This window comes from Lytechinus variegatus, chromosome 13, assembly GCF_018143015.1.
Source record: "Lytechinus variegatus isolate NC3 chromosome 13, Lvar_3.0, whole genome shotgun sequence".
NCBI lineage: Eukaryota > Metazoa > Echinodermata > Echinoidea > Temnopleuroida > Toxopneustidae > Lytechinus > Lytechinus variegatus.
This window is the reverse complement of record NC_054752.1, coordinates 22,965,537-22,985,484: the sequence shown is the minus strand read 5'-3', so window position 1 is coordinate 22,985,484 and position 19,948 is coordinate 22,965,537. Positions and strand designations below refer to the sequence as shown.

At 36.5% G+C, this 19,948-nt stretch overlaps 1 protein-coding gene across 1 annotated transcript in view; it reads left to right on the top strand.

The window, feature by feature from the left end:
• The window catches only part of LOC121425880 (PDF receptor-like), a 33,134-nt gene that overhangs the window by 11,115 nt on the left and 2,071 nt on the right, over positions 1–19,948 (top strand). Inside the window, exons 2-10 of the mRNA XM_041621965.1 lie at positions 890–1,017; positions 4,387–4,490; positions 6,761–6,914; positions 9,724–9,877; positions 13,656–13,722; positions 14,887–14,959; positions 16,066–16,151; positions 17,608–17,794; positions 18,395–18,490. Coding sequence (XP_041477899.1) covers positions 904–1,017; positions 4,387–4,490; positions 6,761–6,914; positions 9,724–9,877; positions 13,656–13,722; positions 14,887–14,959; positions 16,066–16,151; positions 17,608–17,794; positions 18,395–18,490 — 1,035 coding nt within the window. The 5' untranslated portion in view covers positions 890–903. The remainder of the gene's footprint in view (positions 1–889; positions 1,018–4,386; positions 4,491–6,760; positions 6,915–9,723; positions 9,878–13,655; positions 13,723–14,886; positions 14,960–16,065; positions 16,152–17,607; positions 17,795–18,394; positions 18,491–19,948) is intronic.

The window sequence follows — 19,948 nt, the reverse complement described above, 5'->3', positions numbered from 1 at the left end:
TTTTCTTCTTTTCCCTTTTAAATGCACCCACATATTCTTGGAAATCGCTCGAAATGCGATTCTTTTTCCCCTTGAGCTATGTCGAGATCGATGACGGCGAAAAAGAGGATTGACGGGAAGAAGGCGATCATAATCGGACTTTTGCCCCGTCAATCGATCTCCAGGCCAATGAGACGGCGCCGGTGATAGGGAGATGGAGTATGGGGATGAGGTCAAGAAACGAATATCAGCAGTCACTTTGTTTCGTCGGATTGTTGAAATAAAAAGGCATATATTACGTGGAAGAATTCGATGGTTAAAAACAATTGTTGGCAAAAAAAGACGGCAACATGGAATGGGTTGTATGCAAGCTTCTATTTACACATTATAAAACGTGTAGGCGCGTCGTGGTCTAGTGGTTCTGTGTCTCACCTTTCAAACAGAGGGTCGTAGGTTCGAATCCTAGCCATTGCGTGTTTTCCTTCAGCAATAAATTTATCCACACTGTGCTGCACTCGACCCAGGTGAGGTAAATGGATACCGGCAGGAAGTAATTTCTCAAAAAGCTGTGCGCACCAGAATCGGTAGACTAGCTTAGCCGGGGTAATATAGGAGCGCCTTGAGCACCTAGCAAGGTGGATACGTGCGTTATACAAATCCTATATTATCAAAATAAGAAAATACATAGTGAGTAAATAGGCTACACCCTCGTTTGTCATGTATACTTTGCCCTTGATCATGACGATGTGGGGTGCCCCCCCCCCTCAAAAAAAATCAGCTGAAGATAATGTTATCATCCCCTTGACACACTCACACACTGCTCGAAGTGGATTTACACTGTTTTTGCATTTACTCTTTAATTAGTTTACTAACATTTTTCTTTTCTTTCTTTTTTTCATGTCACTGCTAGAATCGTTCACTCGGATGTGTGAGAGTGATGGTACATGGGAAGAAGGACTTAATTACCGGCAATGTTTCAAGAATATAGGCCGAGATGACACATCGTTTACACGCAATGCAACAGAAGCACAATTACAGGTACGTTACCTATTTCTTTCATCAGTCATCATGTCTCAGTCACAACGATGAAACCCATTCCGAACCGACCGATCGTATGGCATTGGATATAGCGTAATGGGTTTGATCGCTTTGAAACGGTTTTGATCGCTTTGAAACGGTTTTGGTCGATGTGACTGCTTCACCGTAACTTTGTTCTCGTAAAAGCGAGTCTTTATCGCTCAGGGGAGTGTTTCATCAACATTTTTATTCGACAAGTTGTCAGATCTGACAACTTTCCTTGATTCTGATTGGCTTAGAAGCACTCATGCTATGGTAAATGTCGGATAAAACAGGACGTGTCGGATAAAACGTCCGACATGTCCTTTCATGAAACGCTCCCCAGGTATACGCAAAGTATACCCTTTAATGATGGCAAGTTTTGTTTTACAATATGAACTACACAACACATTCTACACGAGTAAGTTAAACTTTTTTTCAAATAACTATTTCAATATAAGGTGCTCCGTCCGTGGTGTTCGATGATTGTGTGACTGTGCCAGGAAATCCGACCGAAAATCAATAAACAGATTCCTCGCACTTTGCTTTTAAGTTCTGTTTTGTTTGCAGATATTTAAACTTTAAAGTGTTCTGAATGCAATCGGTATATTCTATTAGCTGACGTCGTTCAAAGCGTACTATTATTTGCTATTCGAGTGCGTTTTCGTTAAATGTTTTATTTGTTCTTAATGCGTGTCGACAATGAAACATCAAAATGTTTTAATGGGTCTAAATGAGTATCGGCAATTTTTTTAAGAACTGCATCTTCTAAAAGACAAAATACGAAAGTGTGACTACACGTACACCATACGTACAGCATTTCTCTTACTAGTTTCTTCCTTAAATGAAGTTTTAAATCGATACACTCGTGATGTAAAGAGGATGATTGTTGACTTACACAGGCGTCATGCTTATTACAGGACGATCAAATCATCGTAAAAATAGGCAATATCATATTTCGAGAAATAAAAATCATTGATTGCTTTTATCCGCAGCCTTGGTGGACTCACGATGGTTCGGTTTGTTTTATCTGGCGTAACGTTTAAACGTGATCTTTCAGACAGACATTTTTTTTCTTGTTAAACACGTTTAAACCTGCATGATCTTTCACACAAAGATGTTTTTACCAATAACCCCTCTCCTACATACACACACACACATTTTTGACAATGACGACGACGTAATATGACGTTCAGTTAATTCACCAGTCATATCGTTATGCGTTTGCGCAGAACAGGTCCACTTTTTTTCTTGCGCATGCGCTCATCAGCATTATTGAGCCAATTAAGTTCGTCGCAGAAGCTGCGTCGCAAAATCCAAAGCTGACTCAACTAATGATAAATCAGGAAATCAAAGAAGTCCTTGAAATCATGCTATAAAGTAAAACTCCTTTCAATAAAACAAAAGTGGTGGGTTTTCGGAGTTGTTAACAACTATTTAATCTTATCTAATCCCCGAAAACACAATATAAAAGTAAGGCTTCATATGATTTCACTATAAAAAAAAAGTTTACCTAATATTGGGTAAAATGGGAGCATGCATGTTGGTTGGGTGAAAAAAAATTGTAAATTTTACGCAATGTTGCGTTGAAATATCCCAATATGGGGTTTAAAAAAATACCCAGCAAACGTGCATATTCCCTTTCTACACCATATATATGGTAAAATTTTACTCGGTGTTTTATAGAGTGTGCAGAATTGGCTAAATGGTCAATAATTGCCTGTCTTGTGTTATTGAATTGTATTATATACCTAAGGATCCTTTCGACGAAAGCACAAAACTAGGTTAATTAATTTACCCACCATTAATGGAAAAACTCTAAACTCTATCATTTAGGAAATTTACAGAACGGACTAGAAGCAGACAGTTGGTGGCAAGAATGTAAATAGGTCAATATATTCTAATTGGAAAGTGTACGGTGTTGACGAATGGACAGTTTTCAATAAGGTTGATATGTACAAAAGAAGATCAGAGATTACCAGAATTGGAACGAGGTATTCGCGAACGGAAATGGCGAAAACTAAATAAATAATAATGGGGAAAGAGTGGAGTGGATAATGGGGATGATGGAAAAGGAAGGCGAATGGGGGTAGAGGGATATTAATTGTTAAACGAAAATGTTTGGAGAAGAAAACTCTTACCAAAGTATTACAGCAGCAGAAGAGGGTTGCGATCAGAGGCGTCGATCCTGGGAGGGCAGGGGGCGCGATCGCCCCACCAATGACAATATTGGGGGGGGCAATCATTACAATTGTTCCCCCCCAAAAAAAAAAAAAAAAAAAAAAAATCCGGATGCGCAAAAATAGAATTAGATTATAATGTTACACACAAATCGGCAAGCGAGATTGAGATACACAACTCGTTCTTTATTTAAAATCGTGCCAAAAATGTCCGGTTTTCAGATTGGAATATAAAAAATTTCGGCTCACGCTTCTCGCTAGTATCATTTCTTTAGCAAAAAAACCATACTTTTCATGACTAGAAAGGTGGATAGAATGTCCCATCTTAAGTTCTAAACCTCAAAAGAACTCCCGCTCCGATTTGAAATGATCTTTTGTTGTATATATATAGTCTTGTTCTTTATTAAAAAACGTTTACTATACACTGTCCTTTTTTCAGATCGAAATATCAAAATTTTCAGCTCGCACGCTTCACGCTCTTATCTATTGTTCTTTTAGATACCCATCTTATCATTGGTAGCAAAAATGCTTAGAAAATAAAGCTTTCAGGTCAGAATATAAAAAAAAAATCTTAGCTCTCTCTCGGCACTTGCATTGTTCGTGTAGTGAGATATGTGTCCTCCCCATGGATAACTAGTCCTAAACAGGTACCCTTTTCCTGTTTCAGGTCAGTATATTAAAATAAATTCAGTTCGCGCTCCTCGCTCGCATTAATTTGTTGGTAAGATATGTGTCTTATATATATATATATATATATATATATATATACATATATATATATATATATATATTTGGGCCTATATGTGTGCGGGGGTGAGTTTGTTTGTTTTGTGTGATCGAGCGCCTTTGAAACGTTGATTCATGATTTCGCTCCCCCCCCCCAAATCTTAAAAATGGATCGACGCCCCTGGTTGCGATAAAGGTGATGCTAAAAGATGAGGAAGAAGAAGAAAATTAATATTTAACAACACCCCCCCCCCCCCTCCCCTTCCCTCCCTCTGTTATCACACATACTTCCCGTTTTGCATTTTACCCATTGAGAAATAAAAATAAAATGTTTTTAAATACTTTTTATATGCTTTTATTGGTTTTTATTCAATGTCATGTTCTAAGTTATCCATTCGCTGGTCATTTTAATGCAACTCTGGTTTGTCATTTTATCATCCTGCAGTTTTATAACAGTGTTATAAATGGGGCAAAATTAATGGAATTGATTGGTCTCTTCTTGTCGTGGACCGGACTCGTGGTGGCGCTATTCATTTTCTATTATTTCAGGTAAGACTTTTTTCTTTAGTGTTCTTAGTTTCTACATATAATAGATGGAGTTAAATAATTCCTGTGTAATTTTATAGCTATTACATGATTCTCTAAAAAATGTTCTGGTTACAAAATACGAGGTGTGATAGACAGTTTATTCCTTACAGCTTCAACTGCAGACTCGAACAAATATTGTATCATCTCTTCTTTGAAGTCATAATGTTCAAGATGTGTCCTTCCTTCGTCGTAAATAGTCATCATTATACTAGGATTCATTGGCAGATCGTAGAACAATATCAACCCTTCAAAGTCAAGGACAAGCAATATGTTTACTACTGACATCAATATCGCTCCTAACCTTGCTCGTAAAAGCCACGCGAGCTATACACCCTAACCAAGCCCTGTCGGTGACAGCCGTGCTCTTATACTCCTAACTAGACATCAATTCCACTCTGTAAAATGTTTACCACTTCCCGCGTCGACGAAACGCTACACCGAAACGTATACGCGGGCTTACGGCCATAGAAGGGAATCCGAAGTGAAAAATCAATTGGCAACTGAGTTTAAATTTGTCTCCCTTTTTCCGTTCTACTTAGGAATAGGGCCTATCGCAGAAATAGGGGTAATTTTTCTTTCTATCTTTCTCTTTTCCTCTTTTGCACGTTTTATGACCTGTGGAAACACTTTGTCAATTTTTTTGTTTTCGCTCAATAGGAAGTTTACACAGCGCAATGAAGAACGCTTTCAAGAACATAGAAAATGTATTGTCAAATATATTTGATGACAATGAACAACCAAGAAGTCTTTGTCGAAAATCGTTGAATAAAAAACTGTAGCTTCGTCATTGACTCTGAACAAAATACATATTTGCAATATTTCGTCAGCTTCAAGACTCTCAGTAAAACGAAAGAGACACCCACCCCCCCCCCCAAAAAAAAAAGTGTGATCAACAGATATGAATAGAAGGCAAGAAGGCTGAGAAATCATTCACATAGAGGAGAGAGATGGGAATTGAACATAAGATTAACTAAAATGTGTGAAAGTGAATTAGAAAAATAAGATTTGATTATACACGAATTTCCGCTCCCCAATCACGCCTGTTAGCTACGAGATAATACAGTTTGTATGTCCACTGTGGAGGTCAGAAGAGTTTACACCTTTGAAATCTTAGAAATTATTTGCATGATGAAGTATTAGTACGTATCCGCTTTGTTTCCTGTGGGTAATCATAGTCAGGGAGACACAAAACACATATAAAAGACATAAAATATGTCCTGGAGAAAAATATCAGCTTACTAGTATTAGTCTCGTGAATGTCATAATGTAAGGCTTATTTGCCCGAGGAAAACACTCTAATCATGATAATTATTTGACTGTAAAATTCGATTCGAAATATTGATACGCTCATGTTTAACCATTTGAGACAAATTTGAAAGTGTGGACATTTCTTTAGTACAAGCATTCTCAGTGTGTTCACGTTACTCTCTGAAAATGAGATTTACAGTTATTGAACACTTTAAACAGTGTGAAGATTATTGCATAAATGTATTCCACATCGTGAGTCCTACTCTGGGACACTGTAAACTTTCTAACAGGGTGCACACTGTAACACTGTAAAAAAAAATATTGGGTAAAGAGTTAACCAGCACTAGACTAATTATGTGTCCAACCAATTTCGGGAAGTATTGTACAGGAAGCATATTGTCCAGTTAGGTTAACAAAAATAAGCTGCAATTACCTTAGAATGGGCAAAATTTTCATAGCAATGGATAAACAAAAATGCCCAAAAGAAATGCCCGATGTTGGCTGGACACATAATTACCCTCATAGAGCACTTTTACCCAACACTTTTTAGAGTGCCGCCCCCACCCCCTCCCCAATCCTAGCACAACATTGTACATAATTATTTCAAACCCAATTTTCATGAGATGACCCTGGCCCCTCCCCCATCCCTCCATTTATTTAGATGATAACTTTAATATGTTGTCTCCTTTCTCATGTCTGGGTATTACTTCATTTGCTTTTCCCTTTATCTATTTTTGTTCTATATCTTATCATTTAGAGCAAAGTGATTTGGAAAGTATTTTATTTACATTTATCAAGAACAGACAATGAGGTTGAAAATGTACCCCCCCCCCCTCCCCTCCTCTCCCACACGAACACACTCACCCTCCCAACCAACACACCCCGGGTACATACCTATACATCCCACATTCATTAACAATTACCATGTTATTCTGGATCCATCCAGCACTACTTATAAGGACTTTGTTTAAACAATTTTCTAGAAATCTCCGATGCCATCGAACGAAGATCCATCAGCATCTCTTCATCGCCTTCATCTTCCGCCTCACCATCGAGATCATCCTGGGTGTGGACCGTTTCAACAGCAAACTTGCCTCATCGCAAGGATACGAGAGGCATAACAGTATTCAGAATGTGGTACGTAAAACCCCTCATAAAATGGAGAGGGGGGGTTTGATTGTGCCATTGCCTGTTTAAAGGTATTGTTTAACTTTGTGAGCAGCCGATTTAAAAAATTCTCAAACCAAGATGAAACATGTGTACAAGTGCATGTATTAGAACTAACAAACTCTGAAAACAACCATTATTGAGAATGAAAAGCTAAAACTACAAGGCAAACCCCGATTTTGTAAATAGGCGTCTTATAGACACCTAAATAGTACACATAAGTGTATGGGATGAAATTAAGATGGTGTTTCCAGTTACTTTATATTTCAATTTTTTAAAAGTCAAACCAATGTTAACCAATCACTTTAAATAGAGATAGTACCAGAAGCAGATCCAGGATTTTTCGAAATGGGGGTGGGGGCTCATTTTTCCGAGGAAAAATTCGACAGGCAAAAAAAAAAAGAAAAAAAAGGCTTTTATCCAAAGCTCAAGGGTATTTCGTCCACGAAAAAAATTGACAAGCAGGGGAAAAAAGTCTTCACTTTCAAGGGGGGGGCACAATTTTGTTTTAATGGCATTTTTACATTTCAAATTTTGATTTTCCCTCTCAAAAGGAGAGCATGGACCGGCAGTGCCCCCCCCCCTTTCCTGGATCCGCCAGTGGGTATTACCTTTGTTTTTTTATCGGCACAGAACTTTCAAAATCACAACCGAAAGGGGGGAAAATGATATGCGCATGCTCACTTCTGAGAAAGTTTAGGGCTGAGCATGCGCAGATAGAATTGAGCATACGTAGATCGATTCTGTTATAACCACAATCAGGTGTTGATTTTAAACATAGTAAGAAAGTAAACAACAAACAGACTGCTGGTTGTGTAGTTTTATCACTAATCGTTTCTGCAGTGTACTTGCTGTAGAAATGTGGGTACCTCACTTTTGCTTATAACGCAAATGCACTGGCGTTATAAGCAACCCAATGGAATACTGTTACTTTTTTTTCACCCGTCCTGCAATAATTTTGTTGTTAGCTTTAAGAGAGTCGCCTTACCAATGTTGATCCCCTTATATCATTTTGCACAAGAATTGCAACTGGTACTTATAGCAAGAATCGATCAAAAATATATTGAAAAAAGCTGGCAAACTTCTGTCTGCCAAACAGTGATATGTCTACTCTCCACGATTTTTTTTTCATATCCAAAAGGTTGGTTCTAAACAAGGCAATCCCACCCAAGTCATGAAAAAATAGAATAAGTTTATTTTTCACACCGACCTGTTTCCTGCCTACAGAAAATGTAATGCGATACATAATTTGATTTGGAGATTTGCTCCTTCTCTTTATTATCCCATGGGAACTTATACGAAGGTTTCATCTTTTAATGGGGTTGCGTTTATAAACTTTTATATTACATTTATTTTTATATAAACGAAAATACAATAATCTTGTACCCAGACTAAAGTTATATTCCCAATATAATCATGATAATCCCATTATAATGTGTTCGTACCAACATGTTCTGAGGGATATATCCGATTAGGAATTTCCACGAAAACCAAGCAAGTTTTTTTTTAAAGTACGAGAAAAAAAAACGGAAATCACAATTTCTTAATGGTCTTTATTGTTTCCTTCAATATTCCACACACGATTTTATAAAAATCCGCTTCAGGGTACGCCTTATTGGGTATGTGTTAAATCTTTCCCGGGTGAATTATTAGACTTTTACAAAATGAAAGAAAACAAACGAAGTTGTTTTGAAACATGATACTTCTTGAGAAAACGTTATTTTTAAGAAATTGCTCCATCAGGGATTGTCTCTGGCCGTGGGCAGACAATTATGTTATGAAACACAAATCACACTTTTATACAAATAGTTACAGAGGCTTTTCTTTAGATAGGGCATATTTCTCAAGAGAATGTCTTTCCCTGGTTCCAAAAACATGTTTATATCACATAATTGATCGGCTTTTTCATTCATGGGTCGTTGGCTTAGCATGTTGAAAGGTTATTCCGTATCACTCTAAAAAAAATGGGTAAAAATGCTTCATGAGGGTAATCATGTGTCCAACCAACATTGGGCATTTCTTTGGGGCATTTTTATTTATCCAGTGTGATGAAAATTTCGCCCATTCTAAAGTAATTGCTGCTTATTTTTAACATTATTGGGCAATATGCTTCCCGCTTTGGGTAAAATACTGCCCCAAATTGGTTGGACACATAATTACCCACGTACTGATTAAAAATGTTACCCATTATATTATCACAGTGCGGTATCCCTGGTAATTTAGGTAGACGAAAACTCATTTAATCAATTAATAGTTGATTACTAAGTTAGTTAGTTGGTTAGTTAGTTAATCAGTCAGTTAGTTAGTTAGTTGGTTAGTTAGTTAGTTAGTTAGTTAGTTAGTTAAATAGATACGATAGTAATTGGTGTAGTCTGACATTTAGTTTGTGAGTCATTCAGTTTGTCACATAATCAGTAAGTTAGTTACTTAATTTTTTACTTACTTATATACTTACTTACTTTAGGCACATAGGTTAGTATCAGTCAGTAGGAATGATTTAGGTCTGGTTAAATAGTTAGCTGTTAAGTTAGTTACTTCGTTATTTAGTTAGTAACATGATTAGTTTGTTAAGTAACCAATTATTTACTTGATTAATTAGATTCGTTAGTTTGTTAGTAATACGTATAAAAGGATGTGACAATTTCGATATGTTGCGACATTTGCTCATGATTATATTTTGAGGTTTTTTTTTAGTTTTCGTTTCCTGTCTGCTTACTTGTATACACCGTCATACATTCTGTAAAGTTCTATTTCAATTCATTCTCTCCTATCACCGCAGGCGCCACTTTGTAAAACTTTTGAAGTTCTGCGGGAATACACAAGAATATGCACCTTCGCTTGGATGTTCATTGAGGGGATCTACCTCAATACATTACTTTCTTCTGCTGTATTTGGAACGCCCAAGTTCGTCCTCTTTTATATCATCGGATGGGGTGAGTCAATTCGATTTGTGCATCATTGATTCATTTCAATTTACTTTTTATTATTATTCACTCCTTTCTCTTTTTTGCATGCACCCATGCATCTATTAATACCTTTTCACGTAAAGCAGGAACAGCAACATATCCAAATATGTTTTCTTCTTTAGGACGCGCGTGGGGTTTTCTGTGGTTATGGGGTACAATTTACTTATTATATATTTATGATTATATATTTTAGAGTGGTAATTAGTTAAGTGACTTGATATCAGATGAAAAAATGTTATTGATGTTTATTTGTTATAACCTATCCATCTTTGTTCGGAAAATTTTTGTTAAGTAACAAAACGTCGACCGTTGTTTGCGTGCGTATTTTGTTCAAAGGATTTTTTTTGCCAACCAATAAGGGTGGGTGATTGAAACTTTGCAGATTATTTCCAGATACACTGTTAAAAAATTTATCCTTAAAATAAAAGAAGTTCCTGCAGCAGAGTCTCGAGAACACCTGTAATCTTACCAGATTGCGTAATCTTACAGGAAATTGGTATTTGGTGTATGACATCTTACAAATTTCCTTGAATAAAACACCTTTTTGAACAGACCTGTTCTGTTAAATTGCAGAAAAAAATCATGTTTTATGAATTTACAGAATGATTCTGTAATTGCTTTCTGCAAAATCTTCTTTTATTTCTCTGTAAAATCACGGGTTTTTTAACAGTGTAAGTGAAACAGATATCCAGAAGCCAATATAACTTTTCCTACTTCTTTTTTAACCTTGTCCATAAGGGAACAGACTTGAAAATGCATAATCGGAGATTTCCGTTCTTGTAGAAAATAAGATTTTTTTTATTTTGTTGATATGGTATGACTTTCTCCTCTTGGGCCTTTCTGACCACAATCGTCAAGAACTGAATATTTAAAGACTTAAGACATCCGTCTAGACTGTCTTTACAACTCCCCCGGAAAAAAAAGAAGCAGGCTTTCGTCATTACGTCATTTTTCGTCATTTTCGTCATTAGTTTGATTTAAAAAAATCGCGTTCGCCTAAAATAAATATTAAGGTGTTTATTTCAGATCAAGATTTGCAAGCATGACATTCGTATTCCCCTCCCACCCCCTCACCGTTATTACATGCACAGGATTGAGATGTAGCTTATTACATAAAGGCTGCATGGCAACGCATGACTTCTTAGATTATATATACAAAATAAGTTTATCCAATATTGGATATTAATTGAAACATGCATGGGTTTTTTTTTGGGGGGGGGGTAAAAGATACCAAATATTTTGTAAATGTTGTGCAATGTTGCGTTGAAATTTGCCCTTCAAACATGCATGTTTCTTTTCTACCCAATATTGGGAAAGGTTTTACTCTCTCTTCATGTGGTTTATTTTCTTCCTTCCGGATAAACTAAATTATTTTTCTGTTTCATGACTGTGTTTATTCGTTTTAGGACCGGAGAACACTTGTGTAATAGAACTGAAAGTTCATGGAAAAATACATCTGTTATTTGTCCATATTACAAAGTTTTGATAAAGATATTTGCTCTACACCCTTGTCATTCTCAATATGGTCTAGTTGATTATGAAAGTACTATTGCTTGCCTATATGCTTTTAATTTTTTTCTAGGTCTTTATCGTTACATTTCATGAAATTGATGTTCGCTTTAGCTAGCTTTGTGTCACATTTACAATGGAAACTACTCATCAGTCGTATACTTAGCATGATAAAGCTAGATTTATTGCTCAAAGCGAATGTATATCTCCTCAAGCCGGATGAAGTGTAATTAATATGAAAGCTGTAATCTAGTTCATGGTCGAAAAATATACTTCTCTTACCATGAGATAGTGAAAAATATGCCACGCACACCCTTGGGTTACGGCTGGTGACACCATGTCTTTGAAAACACCCACCAGAAAATATAAAAGAGATAGGGGCATCTGTATTCCGCAGTCCCCCGGGGCGAGCGGCGTTCCTTCATGAAAGGATACCGCCTTGGTCACGTGACTTGTTCATACTCGCTGGCCGATTCGCATAAAAAAGTGTATTCATTCATAACATGGACACGCGTCCATTTTCATCATCTGTATGTAAGATGAGAAGTTCATGTTATTGGTATCAGATGCACTCAAGTTCTTGCCTGTACTATTTTTCCTAGATTTTGATACGATTCGATGAATTATGGCAAACATTTTGCAGGATCTTCAACGTTTCTTTCTGATATTCACGTTAATTCATGTTTTCCATCAGTTTGCTCCATTGTATCTTATTGAACTGTTAATACCATATAAACCTGACAGAATGCTACGTTCAAGTAAAAAGTCATTAGTACAAACTGTGACAAAGTCATATGGGGAAGATCATTTTCACATGCAGCTGCTATTCTATGGAATAATCTGCCAGAATATCTTAAAAATATACAACCATACGAAAAGTTTAGAAATAGCTTGAAAACACATTTATTCACAATTTTGTAAACAATTAATGTAAGAACCCCTCCATCTCCACTCCTAAAAAGCGCTTAGAGACATGCAACTTTGCTTATGTATTTTGCGCTATACAAAAAGATTCATTATTAAGAGCAATGATGATGATGTCAATAAAAAAGAAAGGAAAAGCGAAGTACATCTAGGTGAAAACAAGGAAAATGAATAAGAATTAGGAAAATATTGAGATGGAGAAGGGGGAAAGATACTTTCCTTTGTTATTCTTCAGAAGGAGAAAGACGTTTATTTTTCTTTTTTTCATGAATTCTATATTTACTAAGACGATGAAATACAGAAATCATTACAACAAAAGAGGGAAACGGGGCAAAAATAAAGACAAGCGTTTCCCAGTTGAATGTTCTGCTGTGGACCAATTAGGGATGATTACAAGATGAGTGTTATCACAACTTGTTCATTGATACCTTCTTCGACTCTCGTCCCGACATCACGTCGCCCACCTAGCCTCGGGGTCGAAACTATAACATACTCGATCCTTCATGTATAGAGTACAGTCTGTATTTAGGTCGGGGCCACGAGCTCTGTCTCTTAAAACCCCTTTCCTGGCTCACTGATATGATACAGATGTGAAGTTTGGTGGAACGGGGGGAACATAAATGGAAGAGAGCTTAATAGAAATTCAGATCGAATTCATTGTATGAACCTTAGATTTTAAAGAAGCGAGACCAATTTTCTCAGGATTATTCCTTTATACATCGCGATTCTCTTAGCCATGTTATAGCGGCCTGTGCGCATCCTTATCCTTATCATTTTTTCTCGGCCATTATAAATATATAGACATTTTCACATGAAATGCATTTCGTATAAATCAAGTAAGGCAAAGTATATTTAGACCCCCTCTCCCTCCCTCTTATTAACTCTTTCTCCCCTCCATCATCACTCTCCTCTCACTGTCACTCTCTCTTCTCCACCCCCCCCCCACCCCCCTCGCCCCCCTCCCTCTCCCTCTTTTTCTCCCACTCTCTGACACTCACTTATTATTGTCTCTGTTGAGAAGTGATCATAAAATAGTTCTCTCTCTCTTCTATATGCATCATGAAAGTGATTTCACATCTACCCAAGATTTGCGATAATCGTACCATCCAAATTGATGGTGCCTTATATACACACATTCATATCTACTGAACAATAAGCCAAACCCATTTAGCGGTTGATGTTGTGTATTTGTGGCATAATTATGCCGATAGCACTTTTTTTCACTTCTGTTGCATTCCTTTTGTCAATTAAACCCAATCATCGTTCTTATCACATCCTTTCTCTCTCCCTCTCTCTTTGTTTATTTCCCCAGCCATCCCGATAGCGTTTGTGATCGCATGGGCGATCGTTATGGATCTCACCGCAGCAAAGCTTTCTGGGTAAATAACTTTCAGCTTTTTTTGAATGAGAAATATCGTGTAATTGGGCATATCGATACATCTAGCTTCCGATATATGTTTTCAGTGTTTGCAGTGCAGTAATATTTAGAGACGTTTTAACGAAGCCCCGATCCTCTACATATTTGGATGAAGGCAAATAATGATCACACGATTAACATTTATATGTTTCATATATCACAACAAGGAGGTGATCCCACAAGGTTTGAGCCAGGGGAAGGAGTCCCATCCATGCCCCTATTGTGATTATTCATGACTTAGTAAAAGAACGAGACGAAAAAAAAGAAAGGAGGCAAAAAGGGTAGTAAAATATAAGCCTACAGGTAAGAAGAGTATCAACAAGGGAGATCTGAGTTACGTAAATATTAACCCTATGATGCAACTAAAAAATGACGTCACATTATATACTCCCCCCCCCTCCTGTGAATAAAAATGGCATTGCCTCGCCCTTGATAATGCTCTAAAATTAAGTACGGTCAAAATAATGTGAGGTTGTATATTGAATTTGTATGATGATTTTTTTTATTGCTTCTCTTGGATGCAGATGTCACGTAACATTGTATAGTTATGAATATAATTATGAATATCTAGAATAATATGCTTTTCCTGACATTTGTCTTCATATCATAGGGCATAATTAGGCAAAGCTATATACATGCATCTAACATGAAACGTTAATACTCGCCAGGATGTGAGGCCCCCACTCTCGGTTTAAATATCTGGCTTAGAAACTTGACCATCTCTGACCGTGTTTTAGTATTAAACTGAACCTTTATCTGTATTCCCGAGACACAGAAAAATCCGGGGTCCAACTAGATTTCTGACCTTTCAACGTGAGAAGAGATGTTGAGGCCCCAATTCCATGACATCCGGTTTCGTGAAACAGTTTCTTGAAATGAGAATTTCTTCTGTTTTGTCTCTTATAAACGCTACATGGCGGGTCACATTGACTTGAATTAGGCCTACATTAAGGGAATCAAAGTACTCAGCTCAGATTGATATTGCTCCTTAATTTCTCAAGACTTTTTTACTTATTAAAGCTTAAACCACATGAAAACGTCGTGCGAAGGGTTATCCCGGCGTTCATGTTTGTAATTAACATTATTTTGCTCTTTACTCTTTTTTTCAATTGATGATGTTTTAAAGATGTTGGCATGGTCATGTTGATTCTATCTGGTACTGGGTCTTCATTGAGATTCCGCGCAACCTCATGCTTGTGGTGAGTTTAAGCCCTTTTAAATTTACACCCCCCCCCCCCCTTCCTTTCGTTTTTCATGTTCCATATTAATTGCATGCATATTTCTCCTGATTTAACATTTTCTACTCTACATCTGACTGGTTCTGTTCGTGCTATTTTTATCTCAAATATTCCTTCCTTTGACTTTTTTCACATGACATTTTTACTTTTAACAATTTTATCTAGACATATTTTCTTTTGGATTGACGTTTTTCAAAGGGTATTTCTTCTGCTGTTTATCCTTCATTTATTTTTTATCAATCTGTAATAAATCAAACCCTGACATTTCTTCCTCTAATAGTCTTTTATTCTCTGATATTTGTTTCAAACTATAATTTACTTTTTTTCTGATCAATCTCCCTCTGGATTGTGTTTTTCTCTCAAATGTGACTTAAAGGGGAAGTTCACCCTGACAAAAAGTTTATCGTAAAAATAGCAGAAAAAATAATAAAAAATATTGCCGAAGGTTTGAGAAAATTTCATCAAATAATTAAAAAGTTATTAGAATTTCAATGATTTGATTTGTGACGTCATATGCGAGCAGCATTCCTACATAGTGAATGGTTAAAAATCAATGAAATGTCATTTTCTCAGAAAACTGATAATGGTTTTCACTGTACCTTTTGTATATCAATAGACAAATCATTTCACACCCGATCATGAATAGAAAACAAAATTAAGTCATCAGGAACCATACAAAATTTGAAATTCATGCATTTTATATTACATAACAAATGGGGCAGCTGCTCGTTTATGACGTCACAAATCCAAAACTTTGAACTTTCTTACTCTTTAACGGATTTTCCTCAAACCTTCACCAATATTTTTCATTATTTTTTCTGCTATTTTTACAACAAAGATTTTTCAAGGTGAACTTCCCCTTTAAAGATAAATGATGCCGCACTGCATAAATTGAACGGGGAAAAAACTCAGTCCGTTTACTCATAAAAACTCTCCAAAAAACATCTTGTTCGCGGCATCAATACTTAATTGTAAGTAATATTCAATATGTATAATTTGGCTGCTTTCATTTTGATATACATTACAAATCTCATGATTTCTTTTTTTCCACTTTTGTCATATCTTAGGCAAACGTACTGTTCCTATTTAACATCATCAGAGTACTGGTGACCAAGCTTCGGGAGAGTAATACCAGTGATACCAAGCAAGTCAGGTGAGAAATATGGTTTGAGTCAGGGAGAACTTGATCTTAATTTCGCCGACTGGCAGGCACACCAATGATACCGACTCCAAAACGACCGATAGTTTGTTGTTGAAAATAACGCGAAAGTTTTGATCTGTCTGGAGTCGATTTGCGTCGGTGTGACCACGGTTCTCACTGGCGTAAATCCAAGCGATGAACTTGTTGTTCGGGGGGATGCTTAATTGTTTTATCCCCCCCCCCCCTTGAATTATATGACGTCACGGATTTACACCAATTTACACATTACGCCAGATTCAGTGGTAACTACCCAAATTATGAACCATTAATCATCATAAGTGAATTTGAATTTGAATTTATTTATTACCAAATATCACTGTCAGGTACAATTATTACAAGGAATAGTACATCACATATAACAAAACATTTGGTAATTGGAGCTTACATAATAGCAAGATGCTAATCGAGGTTAGCCCAAAATAATGTCATTATGAGTGACGATATAATCGTCGTCGTCGCCTTCATCTCCAACTCCCACCACGATTCCCTCAATCATCATTATAATCCTCTCTTTTTAATATGATGATCTTCAGTTTTTAGTACCATCACCAACGCAGTCATCATCATCGTCGTCACCATTATTAACACCAACATAATCAACAACAATACCTTAATCACTATCATCGTGGTTGTTATCACTACCATTAGCACCATCATCCTCACCATCATCATCCTCATCATCACCATCATCATCCTCATCATCACCATTATCATTATCATCATCATCATCATCATCATCATCCTCACCATCATCATCCTCATCATCACCATTATCATTATCATCATCATCATCATCCTCACCATCATCATCCTCATCATCACCATTATCATCATCATCATCATCATCATCATCATCATCATCACCATTATCATTACCATCATCATCATCATCATCCTCACCATCATCATTCTCATCATCACCATTATCATTATCATCATCATCATCATCATCATTATCATCATCATCATCCTCATCATCACCATTATCATTATCATCATCATTATCATCATCATCATCCTCACCATCATCATCATCATCATTATCATTATCATCATCATCATCATCATCATCCTCACCATCATCATCCTCATCATCACCATTATCATTATCATCATCATCATCATTATCATCATCATCACCATCCTCATCATCATCACCATTATCATTATCATCATAATCATCATCCTCATCCTCATCATCATTATCATCATTGTTATCATCATCATCATCATCACCACAATCACTACCACCATCATCCACCATCACCATCATCATGATCGTCACCATCACCGTGATCATCAAGCCATTAATTGTCATCATCGTCGTTATGGTCATCCCCACCGCTTCCACCGCCATGGCCACAACCGTCATCACCCTCTCTTATCATCACCCTCTTCCCCCTCACAGGAAGGCTCTCAAAGCAGCAATAGTTCTTCTGCCGTTGCTTGGGATCGCCAACTTGGTGTGGTTGATCCCTCGACCGAAGCCTCAAGATGACAAGTCCTTCATCCTCATTTATCATTATCTCTTCCTCTTCCTCGATGCCTACCAAGGATTCTTCGTAGCAGTTCTCTATTGTTTTGTCAACGCAGAGGTGAGTTTATGAGTCGAACTTTGACCTTGTGTGCCCCTTTTTCCAACGGCAGGTCCCGGATTTACTACTAAGAGGCACAAGGGGCCGCTTTTTCTTTCCAAAAATTCTGACAGCCCCCCCCCCCAAAAAAAAAAAAAAAAAAAAAAAAACGAAGGTCAGTACCATTCTCATTTTCTCTACTCAAACCTTTTTTTTTTACAATCAAATACAAAATACCACAGTTTTAGCAGTCACAAAACAAAAGAATTTCCACTTCTGCCCTCACCCACCTTTTTCAGTCATCCTTTGCTAAAGAAGTGGGGAAATCAAGTCTTTACTCTACCAATAAGATGATATATGTTACCTGATATGCATTATTACTCATCTACAATGACCATCATGATTTTTAAACAAAATTACAGAGAGGATAAAGAAAGAGGAAATTCTAAGTAAGTTTAAGGTGGTATTGTGGAAATTTGATCCCCATCCCCTCTCCCCCCCCCCCAAAAAAAAAAAAAATAGCAGCAACATAGGTAATGAGTATTTTTATTATCTCTCAATTCGTTTTATGTTCAAAGCTTTTGAGAGAGGCCAAAGATTTTTCTCTAATTTGTTTGTCAGGTGAGAGCCACCTTAAGACGGAAGTGGAGTGCTTGGAGGAACAGTCGAAGTCCTCACCATCACAGAGGTCATTCCATCGTTACCACGGCAACAGACGTATGTAATAACTTTTAACCTTGTTAAATTCCATAAGCATGCATGCATTAACAATTATTGCGGAAAGAATTATCGAACCACAGTATATCAGTAAGGAGGATATAACTGTTTCGTTGGGAAATCAATAGATCAATTTTGTGAGGTGTGGCAATTTTCGAGAAATACAAATAAGCAATTGATTTGTAAAATGAAATTCATAAAAATGAATCTGAAGAATTTATTTTAATATAAGTATATCACCCAAATTCACAGAGAAGATATTCCATCGTGCGTGTTTTAAGAAACGCCATCTTTCGCCATGTTTGCGAATTCAGACCGAAGTTGTGCCTTATATTCACGACGAATAAAAAAAATATTTTCATGACAATGTATAACATTGTATAGTTATATAATGTGGAATATATCATCCTTTGAGGAGATTTTCAGATAAGATATCACCCACTTCAAATGACATTCAGACATTTTCTTCTTAGAAAAATATTCTAATAAGATACCATAATTTGTTTTTACAGAACGCGTTTACTAGGTAAGATATAAATGTGATTAGATATCAGTGTTTAAAAGTGATCAAATATTACTGTGATTAAATATTTATTTCGTTACATTCTCATTCCATCTTTCAAAAGGGCAGTTGACTGTTTCCTTATCGCTTTTCCTAAAATCCATGCATGTGAATATTCAATTTTTGTTTTTTTATCATGAAATGAATTAATATCACTCTTGATAAATGTACTTACGATATTTTGTAATGAGAATATTGCTGACGACTGTGCATGGATGAGTATGAAATGTTGTTCGCGACATTCATCGACTTGTAATTTACTAAAAAGTGATTTTCTGGAGATATTTTTATTTTATTTTTCTTCTATTTAAGTTTGCACTTTGTTTGAAAAGATTTAGAACCTGAATGCAACAGCAGTCAACGTGTGACATTACGCAATAAAGCAATCTCTGCATTTATACACAGATGTATTGTGCTTTATTTGAAGAACTGTTTAAAGTGCATTGGAATTATTAGAATGTGGTCAGTGTCACGAAGGAAGTATATTATCGCATCGCTCTTTCTTAATGAGTAGCAAATATACGACCTTTTTTAAACCCAACTTCAAAGTCATTTATTGATGGAGTTATGATTCACCTATTCCGATTCCGTACAAATTATTGAATTTTCTCAAATTGTGAAATATACTATAGTACTTTCATAACAAATTTGGAATGAAATCGAAGAGCTTATCACCTTTTTCTGCCTTATTCTTGCTTCCGTGATTGAACCTGTGGCAATGAATAACATGAGGCTTTTCGGACAAATGTTATATTGAATATGTTTCCAATTTTCCTTGGACAACCCTTAGCCTCCCCAAAAAAGGGTATATCAACGAGGATGATTTTGAAAAAGTCCTCGGAACAGAATTGGGTAAACGATATACACTGTTAAAAAAACCGTGATTTTACAGAAAA